The sequence below is a fragment of the Rosa chinensis genome, chromosome 3 (genome assembly GCF_002994745.2).
Source record: "Rosa chinensis cultivar Old Blush chromosome 3, RchiOBHm-V2, whole genome shotgun sequence".
Classification (NCBI taxonomy): Eukaryota; Viridiplantae; Streptophyta; class Magnoliopsida; order Rosales; family Rosaceae; genus Rosa; species Rosa chinensis.
The window spans coordinates 11,850,648-11,862,882 of NC_037090.1; the positions used below are offsets into that span (position 1 = coordinate 11,850,648).

General features: G+C 39.6%; 1 protein-coding gene across 1 annotated transcript; it reads right to left on the minus strand.

Annotated features, from left to right (window-relative positions):
- LOC112193908 (putative receptor protein kinase ZmPK1) lies at positions 1 to 2,672 on the minus strand. Its single transcript, XM_024334170.2, has one exon. The coding sequence runs from the start codon at positions 2,522 to 2,524 to the stop codon at positions 149 to 151; it is 2,376 nt and encodes a 791-aa protein (XP_024189938.1). The 5' UTR covers positions 2,525 to 2,672; the 3' UTR covers positions 1 to 148.
- Between the last annotated feature and the right edge of the window lie 9,563 nt (positions 2,673 to 12,235).

Consider the following 12,235-nt stretch of genomic DNA (forward strand, 5'->3'; position numbering starts at 1 on the left):
TCAAATAACTTCTTGGAGTCACAGTCCTTTTATTCAATTGAAATGCAGGAATGATAATCAGTTTATTACATTTTATAGAATTGCAAAATTCAAATTTGGATGCATAATGTGATAAAACTACATATTATTTTATAGTACGTACTAGCTTTTACTCATCCTTCTGAACCAGAAGCTCCACAACCTTACTCATGGCTGGCCTTGCATTGCGGTCTTCGTGCACGCAAAGTAAGGCAACTGTCATCAATCTTTCAAGCTTCTTGTTGTTGAATTCGTGGTGTAGTCTAGGATCAATCACATCCTCAAGCCCCTCTCTGCCGATTTTCACAGTCACACATTGTACCACTTGGTTGTGTTCTTTGTGCTTCGAAACAGGACTAGCCTCGGGTGAAAGCAAAATAGAAGCACTCTTTCCAGTTAATAGTTCCAACAAAACAATCCCATAGCTGTATACATCTACCTTTGCATCAATCTTCAGATTCATCATCCACTCTGGAGCCATATAACCTCTGGTGCCGCGAGCTCTTGAAAACTCAATGTCGTCAGGAATGCCCTTGAACAACTTTGACATGCCAAAATCTGCCACTTTCGGTTCAAGATGGTCATCCAAGAGAATGTTTTGAGGCTTTACATCACAGTGGAGCACCCATTCCAAGCACTCCTCATGCAAATATGACAAACCCTTTGCAGTACCTAATGCAATGTTGTATCGCTGCTCCAATCCTAATTCCACATCTGAGAACAATATTTTATCCAAGGATCCATTCTCCTGGTACTCATACACCAACAGCTTATGTTCATTCTCAGCACAGAAACCCCAAAGCTTAACCAAGTTCCTGTGGTTGATATTCCCTATCACACTAACCTCTGCCCAAAACTCTGCGTCTCCTTGCACAATGCCCTCTAATCTCTTCACAGCAACAACTCTTCCATCACCGAGAACCCCTTTATAAACTGCTCCAAAACCGCCTTTTCCTATCTCCTGTGTGAAACCCTTGGTTGCTCTTTTTAGTTCTGCATAGGTGAAGCGTTTGATTTCCATGACTAATTCCATGTAACCAATGTTCATATAGTCCTCATCAGCATGCTTTCGTAACACGCACCACCATGTCAAACCAACACAGATTGCTTCAATTATCGCAAAAGAACTTACAAAACCAGTCAAGTACTTCACGTACTGATTGCTCTTTTTTACTTGAGGACCACTAAATTTTTTAGCAACTTCTGCCCTTGAACAGTTCAAATCATATGTTTGTAGCTGGGATACTTCATCACGACTCAGAGAACCTTTTGTAATCTTAATATGGATGATGCTGGGAGTACTCGGCACACGAAATCCATTAAGAAGAAAGTTCTTAGGGTAACATTGTCCATATCCGTCCAGTGCAAATCCAAACCCTTTGCACCTTGAATCATTCAGGCATGTATTCCTGCATTCTTCAAAAGAGATTCCCATATGATATGTGTCCAAATCAGATCCATAGTAATCTGTGTAAGGAAGCTCCATGAAGTCCAACTTTTTTGAGTCATGAGTCAAATTGAATGGAGGTGAGCAGCCTTTAGACCAGTCTGAAGGATCGGTCATGGAAAAACCATGAGGGCAAGTACAAGTTGGTTCTGGTTTGTAAGTGCAAATACCATACTCACCGCACAAGCCATGAACCCGGCAAAAATCAATTTCAGGCAACCATGAGACTTTCCAAAGCCCAGCTGATTCATTTAGACTGTACAATCTTAAGAGGCCATCATAATCCAAGGTTAGACGGCGCTTTGGACCAACCCCATAGTCAGATGCATTGAACTTTAAATTGTCACTTGATACAAATTCCCCTCGTTTATCCAAGACTGCTACTCTAGAGCTATTGTAAGGTGATCTGCCACTAATAAAAACAGATGTATCCATCTTTGGCCAATAAACACTTGAAAGTAGAGGGCCATCGTGGGTGAGGTACAAGACATTATTACCATCAAATTTGAAGTTATAGAAACCAGACAAGTATGTACCTCGACTTCTCATGCACACCAAGGTTTTGCTCTTGTCAAATTGCTGAGATGGTAAAAGTGTATCTGTGGGAGAATCAAAACTCTGCCAGATGATCCTCTCTGCTTGGTTGATCAGCACCAAGTTTCCGGTTTCAAGAAGTCGAAGATGAAACTCCATGCTTGCATTAGACAAAGTGTTGGTTGACCATACTGTCGAACCAACTCCATCAGTCAAGACCAGGTTGCCATTTCTGCGGAGGGCTAACTTCGACTGTCTAATGCTGACAGGTGTATCTCTGTTAGCCATCCAGACAACTGTTTTGTTGATAGTGTTGGTGTACCATACTGAATAGCAGGAGGAATTGGCGTTGACGTTGTAAAATCCACTGGAAAATGTTCCATTTGGTGAAACTAAGAAGTCACTCTCTTCCTCGACTTTCAAGGAGCCCCCTTGCCTTAGGCTTTGCAACCCTAGTGACCGCGCTTGAGTCCGAGCAACCGTTGCTGCAAACAGTAAAAGAATGAGAAATTTGGGAACTTCCATAGTATGTTTTCAATATTGCCTTAGCCCTTCAGACGGTCCAGTGCCTATCTGGAGATTCTGGACTATAAGTTTCGTCTCTCTTTCCTTTTTCTTGGACTGTTGTGCACAATTTTCTCGAAGCATGCCAAAAATTCCTGTAATACTTTTCTTTCCATGAATTATGTGAATGAGATTCAATGACTCATTCCTAAGTCTTCACTTCCATTGTGTGGCATGTGATGAATCTAAAGACATGTGTCTATTGACTCCAGTTCTAAAGACCTGGCCTTCATGCATTGACTTCTAGTCAACCCCATTTGTTTTCTAATTTGGTGAAAGTTAAATTTCTTATTAATATTTTGCACAGTAAGAATCAGATCTGATATTTTAATTGCATTTAACTTTTACAAATGCAGTTACAGTTCTTAGTTACTTCTACTGCAAGAAAAGGCATCTATAACTCGAGTCAAATTCAATTATTTCTTGAGATGGAGCCACCTAATTCCCCAAGTTGGGGCATCTGACCTGTCTGAAACTATGCTGAGCATACAATAAATTTAAGTTTATGATTTGGGATGAGTTTTGTCCCAAATATATTAAAAGGGACAGGCAAAAGATGTTTGATGAAATGCAGAGGGATCTTGCTCCGTTTTTGTTTTTGCGCTGAAGAGCTGAAGACGTACATACACATGTTGTGTGCAGTTATAAAAGTGATTTGAAAGCGTGAAAACAATTGAGGTAAGTTGATAGAAGTCATTAAAACTAAGGCATATATGGATGGTGGTCAATGTTGGCTGCTCACTACAACATTTACATTCATCATGTGCTTTTCTTGTTTTACCATATAGCTAGGCACATTTCTTTGAGATTCTAATTGCTTCTTTTATGACTTAATGTATTCACGCATAAGTAATTCTTGTATAAGTTTTATCATAGAGAAGGTGATTTGTCTAATCTTTTATGTTTTTTTTTTTTTTTTTTTTTTGGTAAGACAGCCATATGTCATATGTTTTAATCATCTAAATATCAAGGATAAATTTCGCAAACAGTACACCAAGTAAAGGTTACTAATAATTCTTATACACAAAGTTTCAAACCAAACATTTTGGTACACGAAATTTGAAACTTGACCCACTATCAGTACACGACGTCAATTTTTGACACTAAAATGTCCATTATGCCCTCAGTTTTTTTTTTATAATTTTTTTTTCTGTTATTTTTTTTTCCTTCGTTTTATCTCTTTCTTCTTCCTTCTTCCGGGCTCACTCCCTCACTTCCAACGCCGCCTTCCTCACCTCGCATAACAGAAAGAAAAAAAAATGACTTGAGTCATTTATAAAAGAAGGAAAAATAATAACAGAAAAAAAAATAATTAAAAAAAAAAAGAACTGAGGGCATAATGGACATTTTGGTGTCAAAAATTGACATCGTGTACTGATAGTGGGTCGAGTTTCAGATTTCATGTACCGAAATGTTTGGTTTGAAACTTTGTGTATAAGAATTATTAGTGACCTTTACTTGGTGTACTGTTTACGAAATTTTCCCAAATATCAATTAAGAGAACGATAATCTCCCTCTCATATTTTGTCGTAATTATATTCTCTTCTTTTCTCCATTACTGATGTCAAAATTTGAACATGCATGGTATCTAGAACTTTACTAAGTCACTTGGCTATGTTCTGAAGTAATTAGGTTATGTTAAAGAAATCAAGGATAATAAGATCACTATGAAGTACAGGTTTCCTAATTAACTTGAATAATTTTCCTGACCTAGGCGAGGGCGACTAGGGTTTACTTTCTTCTTGAAGAGAGCAATTTTGTATCCATGAATTTGGATATTTTGAGTTGGAATTGTCGGGGTATAGGTAATGCAACGACGATGAGAGCTTTGAGGGATTTGGTGGCTCAAAATAGGCCTCAGATCGTATTTCTGATGGAAACGAAAATCAGCGACTTAAAGGAGTTTCAAGGTCTACAACGCGAACTAGGTTTTGCTCATGCAAAGGAGGTTCTCAGCGTTGGACAGTCTGATGGTTTGGGACTTTTCTGGACGGAGGATGTTGATGTGTGTGCGCGCATGTCATTGGCTCATCATATTGATATGGAAATTAGGTCGGGTCCGGGAGATCCTCGCTGGAGGTTGACTGGATTCTACGGATTTGCACATACCTGTGAGCGTGACAAGTCATGGCAATTGATACGTGATGTTTGTGATATGGACTGGCTGCCTTGGGCTATCATTGGCGATTTCAATGAAATACTAAATAACAGCGAGAAAACGAATGGTCCTCTACGATCTGAAAGACAGATGAGAGGCTTTAGGGATGCATTGGGGTATAGCGATCTGATCGATTTGGGTTTTCAAGGAGAGAAGATAACCTGGTGGAATTAAGAAATGCAGTTGAGGTTGGATAGAGCTGTTGGGACTCCAACATGGAGTGATATCTTCGGATGCTCTAGGGTAAAACATTTGGCCCCTAGCGATTCTGATCATACACCAATTTTGTTGCAAGCAAGCTCTGTGCCATTACCTAAGAGGTCTAGGCATCATAGATTCAAGTTTGAGTTCTTTTGGTTGCAGCATGATGAATGTGACCCTTTGGTAGTGACGAATTGGCAGTCTCAGTTTGAGGGAGTCCCCATGTTTAATCTTACAAGAAAAATTATGTGTACAAGTCATGCTTTGGAGGCATGGTAGCAGAATACTTTTCGCTTGAGGCAGCAGCAAATGTTTGAGGTCAGAGGGCGATTGGAATTTCTCATGAATGAACCCTTAACTCCGGCATACCATGAGGAGAAAAAGAACCCGATGACATCCTTACATAACTTATTGTCTCAGGAAGAAGCTTTTTGGAAGCAGAGAGCTAAGGTCACATAGTTGCAGGAGGGTGACCGCAATACTGGTTTTTTCCATAGGAAGGCAGCGAATAGGAAGAGGAAAAATGCTCTCTTAGGCTTATTTGATTCGGAGGGGAAATGGAAAGAGGATGATGATGGGATGGAGCAGGTGGTTACTTCTTATTTTTCAAACATGTTCACTGCTACTGCCTTGGATGTGGAGGCAGTTGATAGGACCCTTGCGGTAATTCAACCTTGTGTGGATAGTGCAATGAATCAAAGGTTGTGTGCTCAATATTCAGAAGAAGAGGTGCGGCAGGCTTTGTTTCAAATGAATCTGACAAAGTCTCCAAGGGCTGATGGCATGCCTCCCCTATTTTTTCAACATTATTGGGATACCATAGGGGCAGATGTTACTGCAGTTGTGCAAAAAATTTTACACACAGGTTCACTTCTGAAGCAAATAAATTTTGCACATATCTGCTTGATCCCGAAGGTGAAACAACCAGAAACAATGGGAGATTTGAGGCCTATTACACTTTGTAACGTTATTTACAAACTCTGTTCAAAGGTAATTGCCAATAGACTGAAAACTATTCTTCCTGATATTATATCACCCTTCCAGAGTGCATTTGTACCAGGGAGACTCATTACAAACAATATTCTAGTGGCCAATGAAGTTGCACATTTTATTCACAACAAGAGAGAAGGTCAGAATGGTTACATGGCATTAAAGTTAGATCTTAGCAAAGCCTATGACCGTATGGAATGGGAATTTCTATGTAAGGTAATGCTAAGGTTTGGTTTTGATCGAGTTTGGATTGATATTGTTATGCAATGTGTCTGTTCTGTCAGATATTCATTTCTTGTTTGAGGAAAACCTAGAGGCTTTGTAGTTCCATCAAGAGGACTGCGGCAGGGTGATCCACTCTCACCTTATCTTTTCTTGATTGGGGCTGAGAGTAGGGCTGGGATTTGGAACCGTAAAACCGATGGAACCGCACCGAAAGTCTCGGTTCGGTTCGGTTCTACAACATATGTATACAAATTTTTTTCGGTTCGGTTCCTAGAGTTATATTATCGGTTCGGTTCCGGTTCTTGTTTTTAAAACATCCTTGGAACCGAATTACACATGTCACTATATAAGTGGACATTAGTGGTGAGCTTATTTCTGTAAAATAGACCCTTTCTCATGTGATCGGGCCTTCCAAATGCAATCAGTGCCTTCCATCTCTTCTCATAATATCCTAACCGTTCGATCAAAACCCTATCTGATTTATCTCTTCGACTCTCCCGAGTTCCCTCAAACTCTCACAGACTCACACTCTCACAGTCTCACTCTCTCTCTCTCTCTCGAAACACAAACGGCGCTCGGGCCGCTCCCTCATCATACATCGATCAATCCAGTCATCCGGTCCTCGTCCTCGTCGTCGTCTAGTCGTCCAGTCGTCCTCGTCGCTCCTGCTGCTCATCCAGTCGTCCTCGGCTCGATTGTAATAGAAGATCGAAACCCAGACGACCTCCGTCGAAACCCAGACGTCCTCCGGTCTCCGCCTAGGTATCTCACTATCTCTCTCTCCCTCTCCGAGCCCCGCTCCTCCTCTTCTTCTCTTCTGAGTTTCTGATGTCGCAGAATACCAACTAATCTGTACAATTGGGTTCAATACTTGGATTTCCATTTAATCTTGTGGGAAATACTTCGATTTTGAATGGGTATAGTTGACTAGGTTGATTCGGCCGAGTTGGGAAGATAGTCTTCTATGGTTGAATTTTTTTTGCAGACTTCATGTGTTTGTGATTTTGTTCATGGGTTTTGTTTGTTTTGGTCATCTTGAGGTGGGTATTGTTCCTACTGAGGGCACCATTTTGCTTGCGGAGTTTGTTGTAAGTGCTTGATTGTGGGTTCATGTTGGAATAGACTGATAGGTTTTGGTTTTATGAGTTGATTATTGAGTTTCGGAGTTGGTTTGTGGAATGTGGAAGTCACTGGTTGTGTTAAGGAGGGTATTCCGGTGTAAAGGTTCCGTCTTGAAGTTTGGACGGTTGTTTTGGTGGGAATTTAGTGGACATGGAGTTCAAATTGTGACCAATTTTGAGTTTTTAATTGTTTTGGTTGCCTAGGCGTTTGTGTCCTTCGATATATGTTGACTCTGATTGTGCAGGAAAAAAATGATGAGTGCGTTTTTAGTGAATTTCTATGGTGTGACCAATGTTATCTAGTGTGGGAAATGGCGTGGTGAAATTTTTGATTCTATAGATAGCTTAACTGAAATTTTTAGTTGGTGTCCGTACTTCTGCACCTTGTCTATCTCCTTTCGTTAGAAGTTTCTTTATAAGCTGTATGTTCATACATGCGTATATGCTTTGTACTAAACGATATTGTTGCTCTAATTCATAAACCTGTTCATACAGCTTCATTATTGAGTGTAAAACCTTCAGGTTGTGTAAAGCTTATTTTATGAACAATATTTCTGTGCAGTTTTCTTACTATTATTCTACTTACTTGTTTTTACTCAGACCCATTTCATGAGGTGAAGAGAAAAAGAGACAAAAAGAAGGACGTGTCACCTAGGGTATATTTTGGTTTGGCTCTACATTACTGTTCATATGTCAGATAATGAACAGTAGATGTTGTACATAATTCTTTTTGTTTATGGAGATATTAACTCTTTCCAAAATAAGGGCGTGTGATGCATTTTAGACACCTACCTATATTCTACCTTTAAGACGAGTTTTCTATCTTATTTTGTGTCTCATATCATTGAATTGGACTGTTTTCTCACCAAACTGATCCCCAGGAAACTGATACGGGCAAGAACACTATCGCTGCTGCATCTGCTTCTGCACCTAGTGGCAGAGTAACCAAGAGTTCTGAGGCTTCAGCTTCAGCCCCTACAACCAAGAAGAAAAGGCAGAAAAAATGATGCAGCTGCAATTTAGTTTGCTGCAAATTGATTTATTTTCTGCAAATTGATTTAGTTTTCAGTATTTTAGTTTGCTGCAAATAGATGCAGCTGCATTGTTTAAATTGGACTAAGTTTATTCACTTTATTGTTTAGTTTTATTTGCTGCATGTGAGACTTTGAGTTTGCAGTTTATGCATGTGAAACTTTGAGTTTGTATTGCTGGAAATGTGTATTATTGCAGACTTTGAGTTTGTAGTTGTATTGCTAGAAAAGTAGAAAGTGCTTGAGTGTTTGTGTTTGATAGTTTGAGAGTTTTGAACTTTTGATTGTTGGATGGTTTAATGCTTTCAGCACTTTCATGCTTTGACAGTTTTGGAGTTTGCAGGAAATTGTTAATTTGCTATGAAGCCTATGTCGATGTTGATGTTGATTGTTGAATATGTATATTGTAGATACTGTTTTGAGTTTGAATGAGTGAATAAATTGTGATATATTGAATCATTTAAATTCATGTATGGAAATCAGGAAAAGTGAAAACTAGAAAGTAGAAACAGCTGAAAAGCAGTGTTTCTATATGGAAAAATGAGGAACCGAACTTGGAACCGAACCGAGTTTGGAACCGAAAAACCGAGAATGGAACCGATCTGGGATGGAACCGAAAAACCGAGGAACCGAACTTGGAACCGATCTGAGTTTGGAACCGAAAAACCGAGAATGGAACCGATTTGGTGTGGAACCGAAAAACCGAGGAACCGACCCGAGAATGGTCGGTTCGGTTCTGCATCGGTTCTTCATACAAAAAACATCAAACCCGAACCGAAAATCAGTTATCGGTTTCGGTTCCGGGTTCAGTTCTTGACATTGCAAAACCGACCCGAGTCCAGCCCTAGCTGAGAGCTTTTCTGCTTTGCTTCAACAGAAACAGCAGCTGGGTTTATTACCTGGGATAGCTATTTGTTGGGATGCTCATTCTGTTAATCACCTGTTGTTTGTGGACGACAGTATGTTGTTTGCTCAGGCTAGCCCAAAAGCTTGCTTTCAGATAAAAGAGGTAATTGAAGTGTATGGTAGAGCATCGGGTCAAGTTGTGAATTTTCACAAAAGCTCGGTTGCTTTCAGTAAAAATGTTGTGGAGGCAGATCAAGAGGTTGTGGCTAATCTGATGGGTGTTCACATAGTTGAGTCTCATGAGAAGTATTTGGGACTTCCTACTTACGTGTGGCGTAAGAAAACTGCTACTTTTGAGTTTATCAGGGAGAGATTAGCTGAAAAGTTAAAGCATTGGCAAGGAAAATTACTTAGTGGTGCAGGCAAGGATATTTTAATCCGTGTGGTGGCCCAAGTGCTTCCTAACTATGCTATGAGCGTTTTTCGGCTTACGAAGAACTTTTGTGAGAACCTTGAACATATGTGTGCAAGGTTTTGGTGGGGTAGTACCATAGAAAAGAAGAAGCTTCATTGGAAGAAATGGGATGATATGTGTCATGCTAAAGAAGTGGGAGGATTGGGTTTTAGAAGTTTGGCTGAATTCAATATGTCGATGCTCTCAAAACAAGCTTGGCGTGTAATTTCACATCCGAATTCTTTGATAGCTCAGTTATACAAACAACGTTACTTTTCGGATGAGAATTTTTAGACTGCAAGTGAACATGCAACTCCTTCTTTCTCTTGGTGTAGTATATTTGCTACTCGGGATTTACTTAAGGAGGGTTTATTATGGCAGGTTGGTAATGGTGCTAGTGTGTTAGTTTGGAATGATTCTTGGATTCCTACACTGCCTTCGCATAAACCACAAGCCTTGTTGGTTTGCAGCATGATGTAGAACTAGTTAGTGAGCTGATTGTTCCTCCTAACTTGTGGAATGAGCAAAAAGTGCATGCTTCTTTTGTTAATCATGAGGATGAGGCTATTCTTTCAATTTCTCTGAGCACTAGAGGTCCTGAAGACAGGCTTTCATGGCACCTAGAACGAAGAGGTATGTTTACGGTAAAATCTGCATATCGTCTTGCCTTTTCCAAAATAGCTTCTTCTCTTCCTCCTTCGGTGATAATGAACCAACGAGTCTGGAAAAAGATCTGGCAAGCTAAAATGCCAAATTCGGCAAAAGTGAATGCTTGGAAAATTGGGCAGAATATTCTTCCAACAGTGGACCGACTGGCTGCTAGACATGTTCCTGTGGAATCTCAAGTGATTGTACTTTGCAATATTGAGAATGAAACAATTATTCATTTGTGTTGGAATTTCTCTTTTACTAGAGAAGTGATGGTTACAAACCATAGTCTGAGTGGAAACTATTTTAGTATGGATTCTGATCATCTAGATGCCCTTAGTTGGCTTAATTTTTGCTCGGAAAAATTGTCAAAAACGGCTTTTGCTCAACTTCTATTCTTCATTTGGAGTATCTGGAAAGAAATGAATGTGAGGGTTTGGGACAATAAGCTCACTTCATCAAGTGATGTTGCTCTTATGTCATCTACAAGGCTAAGCAACTTCATTTTTCATAATTCTAAGCTTCAGAAAGTGACGGCTAAGTGAAGGGTACTTAAGTGGAGAGCTCCTCCACAAGGGTGGTTGAAGATTAACTTTGATGGTGTATTTGATAGCTGTATTGGTAGGGCAGCAGTGGGCTTCGTTGTGCGAGATGATACTGGTACATATATGGGTGCTGTTGGGAAAGTTATCTATCATATTGTTTCAGTAGAACATGCAGAGTTGGTGGCTTGTAGAGAGGTAGTTGGTTTTATTATCAATCATTCTCTACATCCTGTTATTTTTGAAACAGACTGTTTGACTTTGAAGCAACAATTGTGTCAAGCTAGGACACAAAACATTTCAGCTCTTGGTAGGCTGTATGACGATATCAGTGAAGATTTGGCTTCTATTCCAAATTCTCGTTTGGTTCATGCTAGGAGGGAAGCCAATAAGGTAGCTCATCTTCTAGCAGCTCATGCTTCTGCACATGATCTAGACTTCCCTTTCTTTATACAAGATGTAATAGATGAAGAGAAATTTGTACCCTAAAGTTTTTTTTATTATCAATAAAGTCTAACCTCCTTCAACTCAAAAAAAAAAAAAAAATCAAGGAGAAAAATGAATCAGAAAGGGTATGGATTATCGGTTTGTTTTGGTGACATTGACCTTCCATATGAACCATATATATAATTAACTAATTGATGAAAGGGATTATCGTTTTAGCTGTTTAATTTGTTTGGCTGTTACAATAGCAGAACCAACACTTAATTGTTTCCCTTGTTTTGTTTATTGTCCTTTTTTTTAGGGGAAATGATCATTTATCCAATTTCAGCTTAAAAATTGCCCACTTGCTTCACTAACATTTTTTTAACCCCATTTACCCAAAACACTCTAAGAGATTATTTCCCTAATACCCAATTAATTCTTTTTTTATTCTTTTTATTTATTTTTGATACTTTTTTGCCCTCTCCTTCTTTCTCACTTAGAGAGAGAAGTCATCCTCCACCTTGCTGTGCTCCGATGATCAGTGGCTGGCCGCGGTCTCCGGCGACGGGTGACCGGAATCAGGCAATCGATGACCGGAATCCGGAATCAGGCTACCGGACTAGTGACCGGATTCCGGCGTCTGAATTTATTGCCCCTAATAATACTCAGTAACCATATTATTGCCATTGCCCCCAGGAATCATATTATTGCCTCCCAATACTCATATTATTGCCCTCCAGTGAATTGTATAAACTCCTGAAACCAAAATGAATACACTACAAGCACAAATGATCAATTTATATGCATATTATTGCCCTCCAATACTCATATTATTGTCTCTCAATAATCATATTATTGCCCCGCAATAGACATGTATAACTACTCAATAATTTTTTTTCCATTCTTCTTTTTTCTTTCCTTATAAGCCTTATGCCAAATTTACAAAAAAAAAAAAAACAGAACCACGAGACTAGGCGAGGTCATGCTCCACAATCGCATCCAAACGGAGGAGCGTGGAGTTGATGCGGGA